General features: G+C 33.6%; 1 protein-coding gene across 8 annotated transcripts in view; it reads left to right on the top strand.

Annotated features, from left to right (window-relative positions):
- Nucleotides 1-23,105, top strand: part of DLG1 (discs large MAGUK scaffold protein 1) — a 228,958-nt gene extending 205,853 nt beyond the window's left edge. For all 8 annotated transcript variants that reach the window (XM_074365514.1, XM_074365507.1, XM_074365502.1 and 5 more), the window contains 3 exons: nt 16,504-16,613; nt 20,173-20,264; nt 21,241-23,105. In XM_074365514.1, coding sequence (XP_074221615.1) covers nt 16,504-16,613; nt 20,173-20,264; nt 21,241-21,347 — 309 coding nt within the window. In that variant the 3' untranslated portion in view covers nt 21,348-23,105. The remainder of the gene's footprint in view (nt 1-16,503; nt 16,614-20,172; nt 20,265-21,240) is intronic.
- The last annotated feature ends 2,381 nt before the right edge of the window (nt 23,106-25,486 follow it).

The raw sequence follows: 25,486 nt of genomic DNA, 5'->3' as shown, positions 1-25,486 counted from the left end.
GCTAAGATCAGCACTGTCCATCAATAAAAATGAACCAGGTGTTCAAGATAACTGTAAGTTGCTCCTGATACTGAGACTAGACAATAATCTCTCCTGAATAGTCATTTAATAAAAGATAGTATAAAAAATACTCAGTAACAATGTAACAGCAACAGATTTTTTTAAAGCGGTCTGGTGATATATTGACATTGAGCTAAAGCAGCTTTATGGTAGAACCAAAACCTTGTACTCCAGATGTGCTGCTATGCTTATATCACTCTTGGGGCCTAGAAAATAAACATCAACAAATTATTCTTTTACCTTCAAAACTATAGTAGTTTAAAACTTAGTCATGAAATACCTACAAAATATAAAGCAGTAATTCAGCCTCTCAGTTTTCCATCTATAACTGCTCCTTTTTTAATAAGAGGTTTGGTTAATTCTGATTAGTTTTAAAAATAGAAAAAATGAAAATGTTCAGTGATGACAAGAATTTTGGGAAAATAGAAAATCTTATTAGATGTTGTTAATAGGTATAGAAATTAATAGAACTTAATTTGAGAATAATTTGGCAGTATCCAGTAAATGCACATAACCTGTGACTCAAAAATTCTACTTCTTGGTATGTAAATACATATTCACACATAAGGATTTTGTATAAGGATATTCATAGTAGCACTTTATAGTAGTGAAAAATTGGAATCAGCAAAGGGGAGTGAATAATTAACTGTTATTTATTCATACATTGGGATATAGCAGCTAGAGTAAAACTAGAATATTCACTAATTAGGTATAGCCATACTAATAAATCTCAAAATTATAATGGTGAATGAATGAAGTTGCAAAGGATATATACAGGATGACACTATTTATATAAACTTTAATTAACATAAAACAGCATATATAGTTTATTGATACATATTTCATAAACATAAAAACATACAAGGATATAAAATAAGCTATGAGGATATATAGTACAGCACAGGGAATATAATAACTGTAAATAGAATATAACCTTAAAAAATGTTAATCACTGTGTTGTATACCTGAAACTTATATCGTACATCACCTATACCTCTACTAAAAAAAAAAATCACCAGAAAAAAAAAATGCATGGGAGTGATACACATCTACTTGAGGAGTATATGTAGCAGCTATCCAGTAGTTTTCCTTTGGGAGGAGAAGGAAGGAAATTGTAGCTTTAGCTTTATTTGTAATGTTTTACTTTGCTTAAGTTTTTTAAAAATTTTACAAACACACCCTCAGCCTAACTGAAAGGTATTATCCAAGCTTCAGATTACTGATAAATAGGAAAGTAAACAGCAAATCATAGCAAGCTATTTCACGTTCAAACCTTGTGGAGAAGAAACTATCAGGAAGTTCCACAAAGTAGAAATACTGCAAATAATACTCTGATCAGAATGCAATATTGTGTTATTAGGAAATCAACAACTAAAAGGCTCAGCCAACTGGAAAAAATTATTTATTTATATTGAAGTATAATTGATATACAGTATTCTGTAAGTTACAAGTGTACAATATAGTGATTCACAGGTTTTAAAAGTTATACTCCATTTATAGTTATTATAAATATTGGCTGTATGTCCCAGATTGTACAATATATCCTTATAGCTTATTTTATACATGATAGTTTGTACCTCTTACTTCCCTATCCCTGCATTGCCCCTCCCTACTTCCCTCTCCCCACTGGTCATCACTAGTTTATTCTCTGTATCTGTGAGTCTGCTTTTTTATTGTATTTTATTGTATTGTATTAACTAGTCTGTTGTATTTTTTAGATTCCACTTATCAGTGATGTCATATAGTATTTGTCTTTTTCTGTCTGATTTATTCCACTTAACGTAATACCCTCCAAGTCCATCCATGTCACTACAAGTGGGAAAATTTCATTTTTGTGTCTGAGTAGTATTCCATTGTGTTTGTGTGTGTGTATATATATATATATATATCTTCTTTATCCATTCATCTGTTGATGAACATTTAGGTTGCTTCCGCATCTTGGCAACTGTAAATAATACTGCTGTGAAAATTGGGGTGCATCTGTCTTTCTTGAATTAGTGCTTTTGTTTTTTCAGGTATATACCCAGGAGTGGAATTACTGGATCATATGGTAGTTCTATTTTTAGTTTTTTGAGAAACCTCCATGCTGTTTTCCATAGTGACTGCACCAGTTTACATTCCCACCAACAGTGTATGAGAATTCCATTTTGTCCATATCCTTGCCAACATGTTATTTGTGCTCTTTTTGATAATAGGCATTCTGACAGGTGTGAGGTGTTATCTCATGGTTTTGATTTGCATTTCCCTGATAATTAACAGTGTTGAGCATTTTTCATGTGCCTATTGGCTGACTGCATTTCCTCTATTGAAAAATGTCTGTTCAATCTCTTGCCCATTTTTTAAATGGGTTTTTTTTAATTTGATGGTAAGTTGTATGAGCTGTTTATATATGTTGGATATTAACTCCTTATCAGTTGTATCATTTGCAAATATTTTCTCCCACTCAGTAGGTTGTCATTTCATTTTGTCGATGATTTCCTTTGCTGTGCAAAAGCTTTTTTGTTTAATTAGGTCCTGTTTGTTTATTTTTGCTTTTATTTCCTTTGCTTTAGGAGACAGATCCAAAAAAAAATTGCTACAACTTATGTCAAAGAGTATGCTGCCTTTATTTTCCACTAAGAGTTTTATGAATTCCAGTCTTATACTTAGGTCTTCAATCCATTCTAAGTTTATTTTTGTATGTGGTGTTAGAGAATGTTCTAATTTCATTCTTTACATGTAGCTGTCCACTTTTCCCAGCACCAACTGTTGAAGAGATTGTCTTTTCTTCATTATATATTCTTGCCTCCTTTGTCATAGATTAATTGACCATAAGTGCATAGGTTTATTTCTGAGCTCTCTCTATTCTATTCCATTGATCTGTGTGTCTGTTTTTGTGTCAGCACCGTATTATTTTGATTATGGTAGCTTTGTAGTATAGTCTGAAGTCAGGGACCATGATTCCTCCAGCTTTGTTGTTTCTCAAAATTATTTTGGCTATTCAGGGCCTTTTGTGTTTCCACACAAATTTTTAAATTATTTGTTCTAATTGTGTGAAAAATACAGTTGGCATTTTAATAGGGCTTGCATTCAATCTGTAGATTACCTTGAATTTTAGCAATATTAATTCTTCCAATCCAAGAACATGGTATATCTTTCCATCTGTTAGTGTCATCTTCAGTTTCTTTCATCAGTGTCTTATAACTTTTGGAGTACCTCCTCCAAAAGGTCTTTTACCTCCTTAGGAAGGTTTATTCCTCAGTATTTTATTCTTTTTGATGCAGTGGTAAATGGGATTATTTCCTTAATAGCTCTTCCTGATAGTTCATTGTTAGTGTGTAGAAATGCAGCACATTTCTGTGTGTAAATTTTAAATTCTGCAACTTTACCAAACTCATTGATGAGCTTTAGTAGTTTTCTGGTGGTGTCTTTAGGATTTTTCTGTGTACAGTATCATGTCATCTGCAGACAGTAGCAATTTTACTTCTTCCATTCCAATTAGGATTGATTTTTTTTTTCTTGTCTGATTGTTGTGCATAGGACTTCCAATACTATATATTGAATAAAGTGGTGAGAGTAGGCATCCTTGTCTAGTTACTGATCTTAAAGGAAAGGCTTTCAGCTTTTCACCACTGAGTGTAATGTTAGCTATGGGTTTGTCATATTTGGCCTTTATTACGTTGAGGTAAGTTCTCTCTGTGCCCACTTTCTGGAGAGTTTATCGTCAATGGATGTTGAATTTTATAAAAAGCTTTTTCTGCATCTTCTGAGATGATAATACAGTTTTTATTCTTCAATTTGTTAATGTGGTGTATCACATTGATTGATTTGTGGGTATGAAAAATCCTTGCATTCCTGGGATAAATCTCACTTGATCATGGTGTATGATCCATTTAATGTATTGTTGGGTTCAGTTTGCTAATATTTTTTTGAGGATTTTTGCATGTATGTTAATCAGTGATACTGGCTTGTAATTTTCTTTGCTAGTGATATGTTTGTCTGGTTTTGGTATCAGGGTGATGTTGGCCTCATAGAATGAGTTGAAAGGCATTCCTTCCTCTGCAGTCTTTTGGAATAGTTTGAGACAGATAAGTATTTAACTCTTCTCTGAATATTTGGTAGAATTCATCTGTGAAGCCATCTGGTCCTAGACTTTTGTTTGTTGAGAGTTTTTTAATTACTCATTCCATTTTATTACTAGTAATTGGTCTGTTCATACTTTCTATTCCTATTTCAGTCTTGGGGGATTGTACCTTTCAAAGAATTTGTTTCTTCCAGGTTGACTATTTTATTGGTGTATAGTTGCTTGTGGTAGTCTCTTATGATCTGTTGTATTTCTGTGGTGTCAATTGTAACTTCTTTTTCATTTCAGATTTTATTGATTTGGACCCTCTCCCTTTATTTTTTTTATGAGTCTACCTTAAAGTTTATTGATTTTGTTAATCTTTTCAAAGAACCAGCTTTTAGTTTCATTGACCTTTCTTTTTTTTTTTCTTTTGGTTTATTTTTTGTTTTGGGTTTTTGGGGGGTTTTTTGGATTTTTTTAGTCTCTTTCATTTATTTCTGCTCTGATCTTTATTATTGCTTTCATTCTACTGACTTTGGTTGTTTTTTTTTTTTTCCTGTTTCCTTTAGATGTAAGGTTAGATTGTTTATTTGAGATTTTTCTCTTTTCCTGAGGTAAGTTTGTATCACTATAAACTTCCCTCTTAGAACTGTTTTTGCTGCATCCCAAAGGCTTTGGATTGTCATGTTTTCGTTTTCATTTCTCTCTAGGTATTTTTTATTTCCTCATTGATTCCTTCAGTCATCCATTGGGTCTTTAGTAGAATATTGTTTAGCCTCCATATGTTTGTGTTTTTTAGTTTTTTTCTTATAATTGACTTCTAGTATCATAGCATTGTGGTTGGAAGAAAAAATGCATGATATGATTTCAGGTTTCTTAAATTTACCAAGGCATGCCTTGCGTTCGAGCATGTAATCTCTCCTAGAGAATGTTCCACGTGCCCTTGAAAAGAATGTATATTCTGCTTTCAGATGGAATGCTCTATATATAGCATTTAAGTTCATCTGATCTGTTGTGTCATTTAAGGCCAGTGTTTCCTTATTGATTTTATGTCTGGATGTAAGTGGGGTGATAAAGTTCTCTACTACTGTTGTGTTACTGTCTATTTCTCCTTTTATCTTCTTAAAATTGGCCTTATATATCTAGGTGCTCCTATGTTGGGTGCATATTTATGTACAGTTGTTGTATCTTCTTGGATTTGCTCCTTGATCATTAGTCCTTTGTCTCTTGTAACAGTCTTTAAAGTCTATTTTATCTGATGTAAGTATTGCTACTCGCTTTATTTTGATTTCCATTTGCATGGAATACCTTTTTCATCCCATCACTTTCAGTCTGTGTGTGTTTAGACCTGAAGTGAGTCTCTTGTAGGCAGTGTATGTACAAGTCATGTTTTTGTATCCATTCATCCACTCTGTCTTTTGATTCCAGTGTTCAGTCCATTTACATTTAAGGTAATTGTCACTATGTATGTTCTCATTGCCAGTTTGTTAATTGCTTTTGGTTGTTTCTATAGGTCTTTTTTTCCCCCTTTTTCCTCTTTTGTTCTCTTGTGATTTGATGACTATCTATCTTTAGTGTTACATTTGGATTCCTTTCGTGTGTGTGTATGTGTGTACATCTATAATAGATTTTTGGTTTGTGGTTACCATGAGGCTTTTGTATAGCAGTCTGTATATATGATTCTTGTAAGTTACTGGTCTTTCTTCATTTCAAATGCATTTTCAGTGCATTTGTTCTCTCTTCCCCTCATGATTACTGTTTTTGATACCATATTTTACATCTAATTGTTTTGTATAATCCATAACTACTTATTGTGGCTACAAATGATTTTACTACTTTTGTCTTCTAATTTCCCAGCTAGTTTTGTGTGTGGATGATTTCCTGTCTTTACTGTGTGTTTGCCTTTACCAGTGAGCTTTTTCCTCCTGTAGTTTTCTTGTTTCTAGTTGTGGCCTTTTCTTTTCCGCTAGAGAAGTTTCTTTAACATTTGTTGTAAAGCTACTTTGGGGGTTGGGGGGCAGTGGCGGTATGGCTCGGGGTAGAGTGCATGCTTAGCATGCATGAGGTCCTTGGTTCAATCCCCAGTACCTCTATTAAGATAAACAAACCTAATCATCCTCCCACTTCCCCCACCCCAAAAAATTTTAAAAATAAATAAAGCTGGTTTGGTGGTGCTGAATTCTTTTAGCTTTTGCTTGTCTGTAAAGCTTTTGATTTCTCCATCAAATCTGAACAAGATCTTTGCTAGGTAAAATATTCTTGGTTGTAGTTTTTTCTCTTTCATCACTTTAAGTATATTACATTACTTCCTTCTGGCCTGCAGAATTGCTGCTTAAAAAGTCAGCTGATAGTCTTATGGGCATACCCTTGCATGTTATTTGTTTCTTTTCCCTTGCTTCTTTTAATACTTTATCTTTATCGTTAATGTTTGTTCTTTTAATTAACACTGTGTCTTGGTATGTTCCTGTTTGGATTAATTCTGTGTGGGACTCTACACTTCCTAGACTTAGGTGACTGTTTTCTTTCCCAGGTTAAGGAAGTTTTCAACTATTATGTCTTCAAACATGTACTTAGCCCCTTTCTCTCTCTTCTTCTTCTGGGACCCCTTCATTCCTTCTAGTGTATTTTTCATTTCAGTTATTGTATTCTTCATCTCTGTCTGGTTGTTCTTTATATTTTTTAACTCTTTGTTAAAACTTTGAACATCTCATTCTGTGCATCCATTCTTCTCCTGAGTTCTTTAATCATCTTTACAATCATTACCCTGAATTCTTTCTTGGGTTGATTACCTATCTCCACTTCACTTAATTCTTCTTCTGGGATTTTTATCTTGTTCCTTTGTCTGCAACATGTTCTTCTACTGCCTCATTTTGTCTAAATTGCTATTTGTATTTTTATATATCTGGTAGATTAGTTATATTACCCGACCTTAGAGAAGTGGCCCTCTGTAGGAGATGTTCTGTGCATCCCAACAGCATACTCCCTCTCACCCAAACTATATGCTCTAGGGGGTTCCCTTGTGGTGGGTATTAGGTCCTTCTAATGTGGCAGGCTAACTACTTGTGCAGCTGAGTAGGCTTAGTTAGCCCCTAGTCCAGTTAGTTGCTAGGCCCTCTGCTGTGCTGAGGCTGTCAGCTGCTGGTTAGTGGGGCCTCGTCTCAAGGTACCTGACTGCAGAACTTCAGGAAGCCCCCTGGGGCTTATGGTGGCTCATTGGGGGTAGAGTTAGGGTCCAAAAGACTTGAGGCTGTTGCCCACCCACTGGAGAATGAAGCCAGATCCCAGGGTTAGTGCCAGACTACTAGCAGGCAGAGCTGGGTCCTAAAGTCCAGCTGCAAAGCCCAGGGATCCTAGAGGTGGTGTCAGATCACTGTAGGGGAGTTGGGAGGTACAGTTTCTGACACAGTTGGGTACGAGGTCCAAGCTTGTGTTGTCCCGAATCATGTTTTGGCCTGCTAGTGGGCAGTGTCAGGGCCCAGCTGGTCCACGGGCAAGGTCTGGCCTGCTGTGGGCAGGCTGGGTCTGTAGTCTGCAGGACTGTGGTTTTCTTGTGTCTGGTGTCTGCCTCCTGGTGGGTGAGGCTGATCTAGAAGCTAGTGCAGACTTCTGGAGGGCAGGGTCAGTGCCTACTTATTGGTGGGTGAAGCTGGGTCTTGGCCCTCTGGTGGGCAGGGCCATGTCTAGAGGTGACTGTGGGCTCAGGAAGTCTTTAGACAGGTGGTCTGCTGATGGGTGCAGCTCTTCCCCACCTAGTTAGTTGTTTGGCCTGAGGCTTCCCAACCTAGGTATCTGTAGGTTGTTGGGTGAGGCCATCTCTTGGTGGTAATGAGCTAGAGGGAGGAGCCCACCTATAATGACTACTCACGCCAGTGTCCATACAGTAGAAAACTCCCAAGTGTGTCTGCCACCAGTGTGTGTGTCCCCAGGCTGAGCAGTAGTCAACTTCCCACCTCTCCGGGAGACTCTCCAAGACCAGCAGGTAGGTCTGGCCCAGGCTCTTATCAGATTACTGCTTCTGCCCTGGGTCCTGATGTATGTGAGATTTTGTGTTTGCCCTTTAAAGTGAAGTCTCTATTTTCCCCCAGTCCCTTGGGACTCACAAAATTAAGCTCCACTGACCTTCAGAACCAAATGCTCTAGGAACTCATCCTCCCGGTGCACAACCCCTAGACTGGGAGCCAAGCAGGCTCAGAACTCTCACTCCTGTGGGAGAACCTCTATGATAAAATTATTCTCTAGTTTATGCGTTTCCCATTCAGGGGTGTGGGACTTGATTATATCATGAGTCTGCCCCTCCTACCCATCTCGTGGTTCCTTCTTTATGACTTCACTTGTAGATCTTTTCTGGTAGGTTCTGATCTTTTTCATCAATGTTCTGCAGATAGTTGTGATTTTGATGTGCTCATGAGAGGTGAGCTCAGGGTCTTTCTACTCCACCATCTTGGCTAATCTCTTTCCCAACTGGAAAATTTAAAACAACTTCTTAACTCATATGTGAAAGAGAAAATGGAAGATGAAATTATAGAATTTCTTAAAAATAATAATGAAAATAGTACATATCAGAATCCATGGGATATATTTAAAACAATGATCAGAGGAAATTTCATAGCCTTAAGAACATTTCCAAACAAAAATGAATGGAAATAGATAAACTAAATCCCTAGTGTAAAAGGCTAGAAAAAGATAAATGAAGGACACAATACACATAAAAGTGGAAATTATGTGGTAAGCAGAAGGAAGAAAACAATGAAGATCAGAGAGGAAACTAATAAAAAAGAAAACAGGAAAATAATAGATGAAATCAGTGAAACCAAAAAATGGTTCTTTGAGAAGATCTCAGAGTCCTTGATAAGCCTTTAACCAGCCTGATGAGAAAAAAACAAGTGATGATAGAAATTACCAATATCAGGAATGAGAGAGGTTACAGAATCTACAAATATTTAAAGGAAAGTCTGAAATTGAGAGACAACTTTATACCACTGAGTTCAACAATTTAGGTGAAAAGGATTCCTTGAAAGATATAAACTACTTAAGCTCATTCACAAAGAAATAGATTATTTGAATAGCCCTATATTTAGTAAAGAAATTGATTTGTGTTTAAAAACCTTTCCACAAAGAAAACTCTAGACCCAGATGGCTTCACTAATAAATTCTACCAGACACTTAAGGAAGAAATAATGCCCTTTTTCTACCATAAAATTTAAAAGGAGGGAGTACTTTACAGTTTTTTTCTGAGTCCAGCATTACCTAGATTTCAAAACCTGACAACACATTACCAAAAAACTGCAGACCAATTTCCCTGATGAACATAGGTCAAAATTTCTAAACAAAATTTTCATGAGTTGGATCTAACAACATTTAAAAAGATAATATGTCATGACCACCAAGTAGGATTTATCCAATGACTGTAAGGTAAATTTAAGCATGAGAAAATCAGTCAGTGTAACTGATGATACTGAAGTAAAAAAGGAAAACCATATGATTATCTCCATAGTTTAGGAAAAGCATTTGACAAAATCCAACATCCATTTTTGACTAAAACTTTCTGCAAACTAGGAATGGAAAAGAACTTCCTCAGACTCATAAATAACATTCCAAAAACCCTACATGTATCATCATACTTAATTATTTTTAAAAACCTCCATGTTTTTCCCCTTAAATCAGAAACACATCAAGGATATCCACTCTCACCACTTGTTTTCAGTATTATAATAGAGGTCCTAGCCAGTGCAGTAAGGCAAGAAAAAGAAATAAAAGTCATCAAGATTAAAAGGAAGAAGTAAAATTGTCTTTATTTGCAGACAACATGATTGTCTATGTAAAATATCTGATAAAATCTACCCAGAAAAATGCTACTATTACAAATAAATACATTTAGCAAGATTAAAGGATACAGTATTGATCAATATACAAAAACCAGTTGTATTTCTGTATACTTAGACTAATCACAAAATGAAATTTTGAAAAATATTATAGTATCATTAAAAATATTAAATACTTAGAAATCTGACCAAAAAAAGAAAAAATGGTATATTGGACTTCACCAAAGTTCGAACTTCTGCTCTTGGGGGGAGAAAAGCACTGTTAGGGGAATAAAAAGACTAGCTATATACTAGGAGAAAATATTTTCAAACCATATATTTTGTAAAAGACTTGTATCTAGAATATGTAAAGAACTCTTTCAACACAGTACTAAAGACAACCCAATTTTTAAATGGACAAAAGATTTGAAAAGACATTTCCGTAAAGAAGATATACAAATGGCCAATAAACGGATGAAAAATTAACTGAACACAGTCATTAGATAAATGCAGATTGAAACCATAATGAGGAGCCACTACATACCCATTGGAATGGCTAAGTTTTTTTAAACTGATCATTACCAAGTTTTGACAGAAATAGGAGAAAAGAAAACATATGTCCATAGAAAGACTTGTACATAAATAGTCATAACAGATCTATTTATAATGGGCAGAAACTGGAAGCAACTCAAATGTCCCTCAACTGATGAATGGATAAACAAAGTGTGATATAGTCATGTAATGGAATACTATTCAACATTAAAAAGTAATAAATTATTGATATACACAACAACATAGATGAATCCCAGAGTAGTTATGCTAAGTGAAAGAAGCCAGATAATAAAGGACTACACATTGAATTATTGTATTTATGTAAGGTTTTAGAAATTTCAAACTGATCTATAGTAACAAAAAGCAGACTAGTGGTTGGTGAGGAGGGAAGGAGAGGTTTCAGAGAGGCATGAAACTTGGGAGTGATGGATGTATTTAGTATGTTGATTATGGTCATGATTTGAAGGTGTACATACATGTCAAAACTTAGCAAATTGTATACTTAAAATACCTGCAGTTTATTGTATGTCATTTATGCTTAATCAAGCTGTTTGTTCGTTTGTTTGTTTTAACTGATAGTCCTCCTTGTGCTTTGGGGGAAAACAAAACTTACACTTTTAACTTTATATGTTTTCTCAACTACTTAAGTTTTTGTCACTTGCACATATTCTTTATAATAATAACAATTAGTAAAATAAGATTTTTTAAGGTATTAAGGTAGAGAATAGAAAAACAGAAGATTTAAAAAGAAATAACATAATAGACAAACTACTAGCTGATCTGATTTTTTTAAGGGAAAGTCACAGATAATAAACACAGGAAATGACGGGACATAACCGTTGAAATATTATGAAATCGTAAAAGACTACATTGTATATCTTTATATAAATAAAATTCAAAACTTGGTTGAGATGGATAATTTCCTAGAAAAATACAGTTTACCAAAATTGACCTATTAGAAATGGAAAGATTTCTATAGAAGAAGAAATCTTTAGAAGAAATGGAGCAAGTTACCAAGGAACTATCCCAAAAGAAGGACCAGGCCCAGATAACTCCATGGGGGAACTCTACCAAATCTTGAAAGGTTAGATCATCTTGAAGCTCCATAAATACTGCTCAAGAGCATTCACTTTATAAAGCAAGTCTAATATTGATATCTAAACCCGTCGAAAACAGCGAAAATTATAGACCAATATCACTTATAAATATTAATACAAAAGTGTTAAATATTTTAATAAACAGAATCCAATACCACATTGCAAAAATAATACACCATGACCAAATGGGATTAAAGGAATTTAAAGTCAGCTTAATATGCGGAAATCCACTAATATAATCTACCACATTAACAGATCTAAAGAGAAAAGTTACATGTGCGTAGACGCCTCAAAAGCTTTTGATAAAATTCAGTACCTTTCTCAGGGGGAAAAGACTCAAAAATACAGAGATTGTTGTTATTTTTTAAAGAGAAAGAGAGAGATTGAGATGAATGGATGGATAAATATAATTCATTTTAAATCCTTAATGGGAGAAACATTGAAGCAGTTCCATTATGATGAGGAACAAGGCAAAGATGTCCATTACCTCTACTACTGCTGCTCAAGATATTAGTCAATGCTGTTAGACAGTAGAAATCAGTTAGAGGCAGAATAGGGAAAGAAGTAAAATTTACCTATCTCTGTTTCCAGATAATGTAGTATACCTGGAAACCATAAAAAAAAACTATTATAAAATTTATTTTTTAAAATACAAATTCATTATAAAATTAAAGACTTTTATAAAATCAAAGACATAAAACAAAAAGCTAGAGTCAGGCAGCATATAAAATTAATACGCAGAGATTAATAGCTTTCATTTATATGAAAAACAGCCAGTTAGAAGTTAATGATAGAGAAAACCTCATTTATAATATAAGAAATAGAAAATAAAATACTTAATAAACCTAGTAAGAAATATTCAGGCTTACATAAGGAAATCTGTAAAACACTCCTGAAAGACAAAATACTATACTTGAACAAATTGAGAGACACTCCTTGCTCTTAGCTGTGACAATTCAGCATTGTAAAGCTGCCAGTCCTATCTAAGCTAGTTTATATATGAACAGACTCCTGATAAAAATAACTGCCAGCTTTTTATGGGTTTAGACAAGTCAAATTGAAGTTCATATGAGAAGCAGGACAATGCAAAAGGAAAGGCTACAAGAGATTCTAGCCCTACCGGATATTAAAGCATACTATAAAGTTTTCTTAATTAAAACAATGTGCTACAGGCCCATGAATGGGACAAACAAGCCAGCAGAATAAAAAAAAGAATCCAGGAAAGACCCAAATGTATATGAAAATACAGTATATGATAAATGTACAATCTCAAATCACTAGGGCTTTTAATAATGCTGAAACAACTGGAGAAAAGATAAATTAGAACCATACTTTATCCAGTCACCTGTTGATGGACATTTAGGCTGTTTCCATGTTTTGGCTATTGTAAATAGTGCTGCTATGAACATTGGGGTGCAGGTGTCATCCTGAAGTAGATTTCCTTCTGGATACAAGCCCAGGAGTGGGATTCTTGGGTCATATGGTAAGTCTATTCCTAGTCTTTTGAGGAATCTCCACACTGTTTTCCATAGTGGCTGCACCAAACTGCATTCCCACCATAAAAACCGACAACATAATGCCATTTGCAGCAACATGGATGCTCCTGGAGAATGTCATTCTAAGTGAAGTAAGCCAGAAAGAGAAAGAAAAATACCATATGAGATCGCTTATATGTGGAATCTAAAAAACAAAAACAAAAACAAGCAAACAAAAACAAAGCGTAAATACATGACAGAAATAGACTCACAGACAGAGAATACAGACTTGTGGTTACCGGGGGGTGGAGGGTGGGAAGGGATAGACTGGGATTTCAAAATTGTAGAATAGATAAACAAGATTACACTGTATAGCACAGGGAATATACACAAAATGTTATGATAACTCACAGAGAAAAAAATGTGACAATGAAAAAAAAAAAAAAAAAAGAACCATACTTCATACCATACACAAAAATTGGCTCTAATACAATTGACAGAAGAAAACATAACTTGGGTGTGGGGAAAGTTTTTTAACCATGAATCAAAATTCAGATGCAATAAAAGATTGACAAATTTGAACACATGGAAGAAAAAGGCCTTTGCTTGGCCAAAAAAACTTTTCCAAAAACTATTAGAAAATACCACTACCAATGTTAAAAAACAGCTGACAGAAAAATTTGCAAAGGGCTGATATTCCTGAAATATAAAGAACCCTTAAGAATTAAGGGAACAGAGACCAAAAATCTAATAGAAAATGAACAAAAGATATAAATACACAATCCCTACAAAAATAAGATATAAAAGTGATAGATCAGAAACAAATGAGATTGGTCACCTACAGAGGGAGGAGTAGAAAGTACGGGAGATTGGGGATAAGGTAGAAGGGATGGAAGTGTGGCATTTCTCCAAATATACCTTTTTATATAATTTTTATTTTTAGAACTATATTAACATTTTGTATATTCAAAAAATAGAAAGGATGAGGGAAAAGCTAAATGATACACCAACAGTAAATTAATTAGTCTAGTCTAGTCTGAATGATATACAAACAGTAAATCTAATCTAACTGCATTTCAAATAGTTTTTTCCACATTAATTTTCAAATAACTGCATTGAAGAGGGGAAGGGAGAGGATTAGTCTTAATCTCAGTAATCCTTAAAGATAGACTAGACAGAAAACCTGTGAATAAATACTGAACTCTAATTAGGTTTTTCAGAGTGGCAGGAGCTAACAGGTCTGAAACTAATGTGTGTTTCAGAGTTGAGCAAATTAATACATTGACAATGGGAGTAGGTTTCTCACTGTCAAAAAAGAGATTTTAGAAATGTCAAAGGGGATATGGTAGAATAAACTGTGATAATTGGATTGGAATTAGAGATATGAATATAAATCCATGCATCTTAATATAGATAGGATAGAAATAGGTGCATATGTTTTCTTGCTCTGTCCACAAAAAAGGTCTACAAATGATGACTCCTCAGTAAATAGTGAGAATATCTAGTGCCTGTATCTTGGCCTTTAAATACCATCCTTCATTAAAAAGATTCAGAACTCGCTGGAGTGATGGCTCATCCCATTGGGACAGTACAAGATGGACCTATAACATTTTGTTATGCCAGAAAACTAGGGAAGGGCTTAAAGAATGATAAAAATATGTCAAAAAGACACCAAAGCCAATCTATAAAGTCCCCCAGTGGCCAAGTCTGGGATAATTTGAATATTAAAATAAATGATGATAATAACTGATTATAACATGGAGAATAAGAATCCAAGAGTCCATAATGGTATAAATAAATATATGAATAAATAAATAAATGGTTAGAAGGGAAAGCTTTGCCTTACCTTATTAGAATGTCTACTAATAAAATTAGAAGGAATGATGAATTAGGAAATCTCTCTTGATGACCACCATGATTGTTTCAGGCAAGAATCATCAGTGTGTGCTAAAATTAATTAGTGAATTAATATCTGATAAGAAGAAGGATATTTATGTAGCTTCAACATATCCTTCCCCAAAATACTTACCAGTTACGAAGGGAAAATAGTAATCTTATGGTGGCGAAATCCAGCAGACAAAACCTTTAACAAGTGATCAAAATTAACATTGCTAGTAATGGGACAAATGGACATCATATGCTTCCTGATGTGATGTAAGAAGGATACAGCATCACTTCTGTGGTATTCTTGCCCAAAATGTATATCCTGCCATCTGATGGGAAACATCAGGCAAACCCAGATTGAGACATACTCATTTAAAAAAAAAAAAGTTCTGTACTCTTCAAAAATATCAAAATCATAAAGGACAAAGACTAAAGAACTATGTCAGATTGACAGAGACTAAAGAGACATTACAACTAAATGCAATATGTAAGCCTGGATTGGATTCTGGACCAAGAAATTTTTTTTTTCTTTTGCAGTAAAGGATACTAGGTAATCAACTGAAATTATACTGTAGCTATGTAAGAGATGTCATTGTTTTTAGGAAATAAGGGATAAAGAAATATTACGTCTGCAAATGAGCATCAAACTATAGTGTACACCTGTGGAGAGGGGGATAAAATATAGAATGTTAATATTTCAATGTTAAGGTTTTTTAAATTTCTAAGCTATCAGGTAAAATAGTAATACCTGATAAAAGTGGATGGTGGGTCTGTGTATGTATTATTTTCTTTACTTTTCTATATATTTGAAGTATTCATATAATATTAAAATTTTTATTTTAAATATTCCTACTAAGTTGAAATTACCATTCATTGAAGTAGACTCAAGTCTTTAGATTACAAAGTGCATTTAGGGGGAGTACCTGATTTTAAATGTTGTAATAAAATCTGATAAATTAGAAGTACTACCCTATTTAACATGGAAATACTCATCTTTATTAAAAACCTAAATGGCCTTTGGCAGTGAATTTAAGCATGTCAGGGAAGTGTCTTAAATTCAGAACTGGAGTTTCCAAATGCTACAGTTTGTGGTAAAGTTTTTGCTGGTCCCCAATAAAATGAAAAAAAAAAAAGGATAGAATAGAGATAGTGGGATTTTATAAATTTAAATTTATTCAGTTTTAAAGATTCTCTTTTATTTTGGGCTTTTACTTTCTTGTTTGATCATACATATTCTTTTGTGAAATGATAGTTATGATAAAATGGTAGCTTAAGATATTTTTTATGCCCATTCTCAGCAAAATAAGATGGGAACCCCATATTGGTTCCATTTGGAGAGATTACTGGTCTATGAAAGCTAGGAATAAGGGAACTGTATTTTCATTCCTTTTTAAATGTAAAATTTGAGAATGGAAAATTAACTATCCATAGTCAGTATTCATTGTTTTCAAAACAGAAATGACCTGTTTGCTTAAAGTGAACAGGATCCAAAAATATAAATCAAATTTTGTACCTGTAAGAAATGTACCTTTGATACAATTGAAAATACTTGGTTCACTTGTTTTTCTTTTCTGTTCCCTCTATTTTAGGGCAAACACTGTATCCTTGATGTGTCTGGAAATGCCATAAAGAGATTGCAGATTGCACAGCTTTACCCAATCTCCATTTTTATTAAACCCAAATCCATGGAAAATATCATGTAAGTGTAAATGCCTAAGGCACAGCCTCTAAGTACACATCCAGTCTGTCACTTATGAGATTGGGTAATTTAATTACCCTTCTAGCATCTCAGTTCCTTTATATGTAAAATGGAGATAGTAATAGTATACCCACCTCAGAGGGTATTGTAAGGATTAAATAAGTACCCTTAATATTAACTATCATAATCATCAGCATTAATATACTAAAGTATAAAGTAACATATTAGAAATTTGAGTTTAAATAGTCACATGTGTCTAGTACCTACTTAACTGGGCAATGCAGCTCTGAGTAACCATTAAGAGAATAAAATAATGTATAACTGCTTGCCTAATAGCAAAAAGTAGAATTTAAATACTAAAAGAAGAGAGGAATGAGCAAGTAGAAACATAGTACAGGTTTGTCAAAAAGGATATGGGTAGTAAGATAGTATAAATTAACCCAAATGTTTCATCAGTTAAATGCTAGACGAAATGGTCCAATTAAAAGACAAAAATTGTCAGAATAGAGGAATTAAAAAACAACTATTTGTAGCTTTCGTAGAAGAGGAAGAAACTTTACCTTCTACTCCTCTAGGTTCTCAGCTGGGCCTCTGTAACAAAAGACCAATTAACAAGAGAAAAGCATGCATATTTATTTAAGTTTTACATAACATGGAACCCTTCATAAAAAATGAAGACCCAAAGAAATGGTTAAACCTGAGCATTTTTATACTAGGTTAGATGAAGAGTGGAAGTGATAGGAAAATATGATAGGACCAGAGGATATTACATAATAGTAAACTAGTGGAAACTTAGCAAAGCTTATTCATGCAGCTTCCCTCCATCTTCAGAGATACAAATGCTCCTTTTCTTCAGATATAAGGAAGTCACTTCTCATATGAAGATCTTATTGACCTGCTTCAGGGAAAGGCCAGAGTCTCCTTCCTGCACCTGCCATTTTTCAGATTCCTTCAGCTTAAAATATTCAATATGTCAAGGTGCCATATTTTGGATAGTGTGCTATAAAACCCATCAACTATCTGTTGCTTCATAAGACACATTTTAAATGTTACTCTGTGGAAAGGCTGAAAGAGAATAGAAAAAAAGTATATACTATGCAAATATTAAACAAATTAAGCTGGTTTATATTGCTTTCACAGTATACTTCAAGGTAAAAAAAGTATTACCAGATATAAAGAGGGACATTGATAAAAGTGAAAGGTTCTCTCTATCAGGAAGATATGTTTATACATTTCTTTGTACTTTTAAAAGCACAGTTTCAAAATACCTAAAGCACAAATTGACAACAACACGGGAAAAATAATACTAATTCTGCAATCATGGTGAACTTACCAATCACAAAATAATAGAATAAGAAAACAGACAAAAAATCAGTAAGGGTATAGAACAACAGAAATTAGGAACTTTACCTAACTGACACATGTAGACCACTGCCCTCAACGTCTGTATAATTTATACCTTAATTTCAAATGCAGTTAGAACAATTACCAAAACTATATGCTAAGCCACAGATTTAAAGTTATTAAAAACAAATATTCTCTGACCATGATGAAATTAAAATAGTAGTAAATAATAAAAAGATCACTAGAAAATCCCAAATATTTGGAAATTCTTAATGGGTCAGAAGAAATCTCACCATGTTAACAAATGTTTTGAACTCAGTGGTAATAAAATTGTCAAGTAAATAAATTAGGAGGATGTAGTAGCATATAAAATAAACATATGGTAGAGAGGATTAACAAAACGAAAAATACTTACTTTGAAAATACTATAAACTGTTAATAAGAAAGATCAAGAAAAGAAAGTTTAAAAGGCATATCTAATATTAGAAATGAAAATGGGACTATCACTACACATATAGTAGACATTAAAAATGTTAACACAAGCAACCCATAGAAAAATGAGTAAAGAACTTAGATACTGCACAAAAGAGGATCCAAACAGTCAATCAACACTTTAGATAGTTCTCATAGAAATGCAAGTGAAAACCACAGTGTCGTATACTAACACCCATATGCCAAAAGAGCTAAGATGAAAAAATAAATGTTGGCAAGGATATGGAGTAACTGAAACTCATAGTACTAATAAGAATATAAATTGGTACATCCACATTGGTAAACTGTTTACAGTATCTCCTAAAGCTGAACATGCATATAACTTAAATACTAAATAGAAATATTTACTTATGTTTACCAAAAACATGTACTGGATTAGACAGAAATACTGTACTAAATAATCAAAAACTTGAAGTTATCCAAATACCTATCAGTGTGTAGATAAATTATGACATGTTCACACAATGAAATACTCTACAGTAATGAGAATGAGCAATCTCCAACTACACACAAAAGTATAGAAGAATATCACAAACATAATTTGAGTTTTTTTTAAAAACCCAGACTTAAAAGTATATGTACTCCATGATCCCAAATTTCATCGTTGCTTATGGAAATCAGATAGGGGATACTCTTTGAAAGGTAGATTGGTAACTGAAGTGAACACACCCAGATTCTGAGGTGCTGGTGTAATATTCTAGATCTTGATCTAGGTACTAGATATACAGGTAAGCGTAAGTTTCAGAAAACTCATCAAGATGTACATTTATGATATTCCTCTTTTATGTTTGAAAGTTATACTTCAAAACAATCTGAAGAAATAGAATAGGAAAAAAAGAAATAGAAAATCTAGGCTCATGCCTACCAAAGAACTTGACTCTGTTATGAAAAGTCTTCTCATAAGTAAAACATTAAGCTAAGAGGACTTACTGAATTCTACCAAAAGCTAAGAAGTAATGCACACGGGCATTTTCCAGGATAGACCGTATGTTAGGCTGCAAAAGTTGATCTTCAAAAAGATCAACAAAAATAACAAACCTTTAGGTAAACAGAATTAGAATAAGGGGGAAAAAAGAAGACTCAGATTACTAAAATCTGAAATGAAAGTAGAGACATTATTACTGATTCTACAGAAATAAAGAAGATTATAAGAATACTGTGAACAATTGGGCAACAAAAAAATGAATAACCTAGATGGACAAATTCCTGGAAACACAAAACCTACCAAGACTAAATCACAAAGAAACAGAAAATCTAAATAGACCAATAACTATAGTAAGTTATATGTATTTTATACATATATATCATTCTGTACTAAGGAAATTGAATCAGTAATCAAAAACTTCCAACAAAGAAAAGCTCCTGATCTGATGGCTTCCCTGGTAAATTTTAACATTTAAAAGAAGAACTAATGTCAGTCCTTCCTAACTCTATGTGATATGACTAGCATTACTTTGATACAAAAGCCATACAAAGACACTACAGGAAAAGAAAACTGCAGACCAATATTCCTTATGATCATTAATGCAAAAATGTATGGAATCCTTCTGTCATTCCAAGTTTAAAACTACATATTCAGTGACTAAATATAGTTTTTAATGACATTAAGATTCTCAACAGAGCTCAACTTTTCGTGATTTTATACGTATCTTCTCTCCTTTATCATCTTTATTCAGAAGTATTATAATGTAGTAATCACCAATTTCTAAATTTATTTGCATAGGGAAATGAATAAACGTCTAACAGAAGAACAAGCCAGAAAGACGTTTGAGAGAGCCATGAAACTGGAACAAGAATTTACTGAACATTTCACAGGTTGGCATCAGTGTAGTAATGCCCTTTATGATAGAATCTTGCTTTGGAGCCATATGAACTGACCCATTACAAAAGATTTTGAACTATGCCCACATTTACCAGTAGTAATAATAAGTGTTACCATTTTCAGAATAATTCACCTAATCTAGGCTGTGGTGATGAGGAATATTGAAATTTAATGTTTCTTAGGTTGATGATAAAGACAGGAGTGTACAGGAATAATTCATACTTGACTAGAAGAAAGCATTCAGACCTGATTTCTTCTATGAAACTAACTTTTCTCTTATACTACATAAGTTTTGATCCATTTTAAGATGTTATTCATTTAAAAAGAAAAAGGGGGTAGAAATTCCCAAATAATCTTCCCTTACTTATTCTTTAAATTATTCTTTTGGACAAGTTTTTGTTATTATTTATTTGTTTGAAATAATGATTAGTTTATATTTGTATCATTCATATTAAGTATTATTAAGTGTCATGGTGTTGTAACCTGTGTGGTTTTTTTTTTTTAATAATTTCAGACTTACAGAAAAATCACAGGAATAGAACCAGCAATTCTCATATACTCTTTACCCATATTCCCCAGATGTTAACATTTTACCACATTTACAATTTTTCTCTGAAATATTTAAGTGAAAGTTGCAGTTAACTCTTTTTACATCTAAATACTTCAGTGTGTATTTCCCAGATACACAAAACAAAGTAAAAAATCACCAAATCTTGCCTTCTGATAAATTTTTAAAGTAAAATTTTTCTATTTGTAAAATATTTTTCTATTTTACAAAAAGAAAATTTTTTCTATTTTATAAATAGAAAAATTAATGAACGTTTTTACTAATCAAACAGTACATGAAATGATATCTCTTCCTGATTGAGTATATATTTCTAAGAAATAGCTTCCACTCTTTCACCAGTAATTGTAATGGTGAAGATAGACAATTAATGGAGGTTTCTGATTTTGTTTCTGTCATTGCAGCTATTGTACAGGGAGATACGCTGGAAGACATTTACAACCAAGTGAAGCAGATTATAGAAGAACAGTCTGGTCCTTACATTTGGGTTCCAGCAAAAGAAAAGTTATGAGGACTTGATGTTTCTCTGTTTCTCTTTTCCACAATCTCACTTTCTTTGACACTTCTTTGCCCTTTTCTTCTGGAGTCTGTCTTCAGTACTTCTGTGTTGAATCATATTCCACTCATCATGGTCTGCAGTTGCACTTATTTTTAACATCTTACTGTCTCCTTCAAATTGTAGCATCTGTATTATTTTGTGTCACCATTCGTTTGTGGCCATTTTTCATAACTGAAGACAGAATGGCCTGACCAGCTATTAATAGCTTTTGGGGAGATGGGGAAATTGTGGTAAAATTCCTTAATGTTTAAGGGAAAGTAACTTTAAGAGATTTTCGGAACAGCTTTATATACATTCTTTTCAAATTTCAATATAAATGAAAGAAAAGTGGTTTTAATCAGTGATTTAGTAAACTTTGAGCAACGATGCACGCTTAGCTTTAATAGCATGGTTTGGCCAATATATTAGCTCTCAAGTCCTTTTCTCAATTGACTTCTGTTATCAAAGCAAATATTTCATTAGAAACAAATAAGGCAAGCATATGTTTTTTAATTTCACAATTAATATCTGGTTTAACTTCCGTAATTTCACAAGGGATATTCATTTTTCATAAGAGTTCTTCTTAAAGTCTTTTATTGTTTGAGGGTTTTTTCCCCCCAATAGATTTGCTAGGAATAACAATGTTTAAATGTTTTTAATTTTCTTGTGCAACACTATTTATAGTGTCTTACCTAAGTTCATATATAATGATCATCACATTTTCTGAATTGAGGCCATGTTTAGGTGCTAGGGGAGCTCACCTTTTACACATAAGGTTGAGAAAATTTCATAGATACAAATACAGAACAGTCATTACAGTGGTGATGTAGTAATCATTATGACAAAGGGAAAGGAGTCCAATTCATAGTCTAAAACTTTAAATGTATTCTTAGGGGTCAGATTTTAATGAATATTTTACCCACAATAACTATTTTGTTATAATAAATATATATATATATATAAATATATATAAACTTTCTTTAAACTCTGTAACTATGGGAATTATTTTCTTTACATAGTTGCACACACAAACATATATTTAAGATATATTTTTTTTCTTTTGCCACCTACTCTTAACTTTTCGTTTGGTTTTTAAATTAAATATTAATTGATTAGACTTTATCTTCCTTAATCATGTGAAATGAAAATAGGGGTATGGTGGTTGCGGAAAGAAACCTTTAGGGAAATTAGGTTATAAGTAAAAATACAGGCATGTTCTCCTCTTTTCTACAAAAGTTTTCAATTGGTTCCTGGTTGGTTTTTTGTGGGGTTTTTTGTTTTTTGTTTTTTGGAGGGGGGTTGTTGTTACCGTTGTTCTTGTCATTGGTTTGGATTTGGTCTCCGCTTCTCTTTCCAGTTTTTCTTTCATTAATAGGCAAATAGGCAAAAGCCTCATGTGTATGAGTGTTTTCCCCTCAGACTGCACACCTTTCATCTCTCGTAGCTGCTCTGCAGTAGAGTTGCACAGATCCTCATGGTGAGCAACTAAGAAATTTTAGTGAAAAGTAGATAATTTCAGAATTCAATTTCTCTGGTCTTTTTATATATTAATAATATTGTTTGGCTTCCCATTGCTTTTTTGGAGTTGTTTATTAAATATATGTTTTTGACAGCCTCTTCATTACAGTTTCTTAAACAAATGAGTACTGCTTTGTAAAGAATTATCAATATTATCCATTCCATTTATGAGAAAGAGGAGAACAGCTAATAAACTTTATTGTAAAATCTGTATGTTAAATGTGTCTTGTATTCTGAAAAAAAAAACTATTTTAACAAGCTAGCATTTTCTTGGAAGTTTGGTGCATCACATAATCTGTAAACTGAATTCAATAGTCATTAAGCAACCTAATCAAATTTCTTCTGTAGGTTTTAGAATTGAGTATGTTAACACATTGACATATATACCATAGCTGTTATATGCCAAATATAAGTTGTTACCAAACATAAACATATTAGAAGAAAATTACTGTAAAATGATCTCAGGAGCCCCAGAAATCACCTTATAGCAAAGTGGCATAAGTCATTTTGAAATATTTATTGATCAAATGTTTTAAAATATCAAGAGGTTATAAAATGATACCATTTATGTGTTAAAATGTATATTACATTGCTTTCTGAATGTCCTTGTTAAGTAATTTTTTGTAAGAAAATACTAACATTTGTGCACCTTTCTAGATTGTATAGAATTATTAATAAAAGTACTAATTGCTTAGTACTGCTATGCAACAGCCACTTTAGTATATTATCACTTATTTTTTCAAAAGAAATAAGAGTGACTAGCCCCACTGTAAGGCTTAAACACAATCACTTGGCCAAGATTACTTAGCTAGTAAATGGCAGTACTGGGTATTGGTATCAAAATCTCTCTGCCCCAAGTTCTTTCTAATATACTATGCTGCCTCATTTTTCAGCCCCAACTATGTAAGGTGCTGTGACTTACTGTCATGTTAGTGCCCCTTTACATATAAGGATAGACTTAGATGAAGGTCCTTGCCCAGAGTCACGCAATAAGTAAGGACAGACCCACAGAACAAGTCACTCCCATCACAGCTCGAAGTACTATTTCTAGGAAACAAGTTAGCCTAACACTGTCACAGTGACATACAAGGAAAGAACCTCTTTAGAACCAAAAATGGGACACTATTCATTAGGGGGGAAAAGTCCACTATTCTGAGTCACAGGGAATAATACTATTTTGAATGTTTTATGAAATACTGTATATTTTTAACATGCTTCTTAATACTCTTAAGTTGGCAAAAATGTAAATACACATCTCTGGTTGCTTTCCTACTCCATATCTGCATGGAGCTCTTCAAAAAATGATGGACGTGAATTTGACAGGTTCATTCCAGCAGCGTACACTCTGGTCAACAAATACCTGCTGAAACACTACCTAGTATTTAAATGCCGAAGGTGGCAATTTGAGGACTTTAATAATGAAGATAATTTGTTTTCTAAAGTGTTAGGCAGTTACCTTCTAAGATTCTGCCTTGAATACTCGATTCACAGGTGGTAGAACGAGCCCAGGGATCCCTGTGTCCTTGTAGAAGTTGCTCTGTGAATCAGGAGCAGGGCCGGGAGTAGAGCTTTTAACACTTGGCTCCTGGAACAGTGTTTTTTCTACTATTCCAGTTCCTTCTCCTCCCATGTTGCAAGCTGAATTTAGTGGGCAGTTCAGTTCCTCAAGATTTGAATTACTGATTAAAAGAAAGTAAATTTTAGTGAACTTCAGAGATTTTATTGAAGTGGTCCAATTTGAAAGACATCAGGGAAGAACACAAATGTTAGGCCAATGTTGAAGATTCCATTTATCTTGAATTGCACAGCGTAGTTCTCATTGGCTTTGGCTGCAGAGTACTATAATGTGAAGAATGTGGGCTATGGAATCAGAGCTTGATTTGAATGCCAACTTTGCCACTTACTGGTTATATAACATTAGTTGGGCAAGTCATGTCATCCCTCTTTCTGTTTACTTACCTGTAAAATGGAGATATTTTGAGAATCAGTAAGGATACAAATAAAGGGGAGCACTCCAAAAGTTAATTCCTTTTTCCTTTGGAATCAGAAGCCTGGAATTGTTCTAACTCCCCTTGTACAAATTAACCTGAGCCTTCATTTTGCCATATTTTAAATGAGACTTGACTGACTACCTTGCAGGATTGTTAGTAAGGATGAAATAAAGCAGTGTGTACACAACACCGACCACAGCGTCTGATACTTGACTCTCAGTATCTGTTCTTCCCCTTGCTCTGGAGTGTATTTATGGTCTTTTCTCGGAAGACTGAAAAAGAATATGGTCCACCATTCTTCATCACCTATAGAGAAATTTTGACAGAGTTTTAGTTAAGAAATTACATTTCTGTCCTTAGAATCATGTTTACTCATCTCTTCTAAGGATTCCTACTCTTTGTCAGAGATGCTGTGACTGTGACCTACTGTAACTCAGCCTTAAACATGGAACTAGGAGACATCAAGCTTTCATAAAGCCATTCTTAAGTCTGTGCACAGTGTTAGGCCCTACAGTCCCTAGCAATTCTCCAGAACATTAATTATTGAGAGTCTACAAGCAGGCCTGGAAAAAATTACTTAAATTGCCCAGATAAGATACATTT

The sequence above is a fragment of the Camelus bactrianus genome, chromosome 1 (assembly GCF_048773025.1).
Source record: "Camelus bactrianus isolate YW-2024 breed Bactrian camel chromosome 1, ASM4877302v1, whole genome shotgun sequence".
Taxonomy (NCBI): domain Eukaryota; kingdom Metazoa; phylum Chordata; class Mammalia; order Artiodactyla; family Camelidae; genus Camelus; species Camelus bactrianus.
The sequence above is the reverse complement of the archived record's forward strand: the minus strand, read 5'-3'. Positions and strand labels throughout refer to the sequence as shown.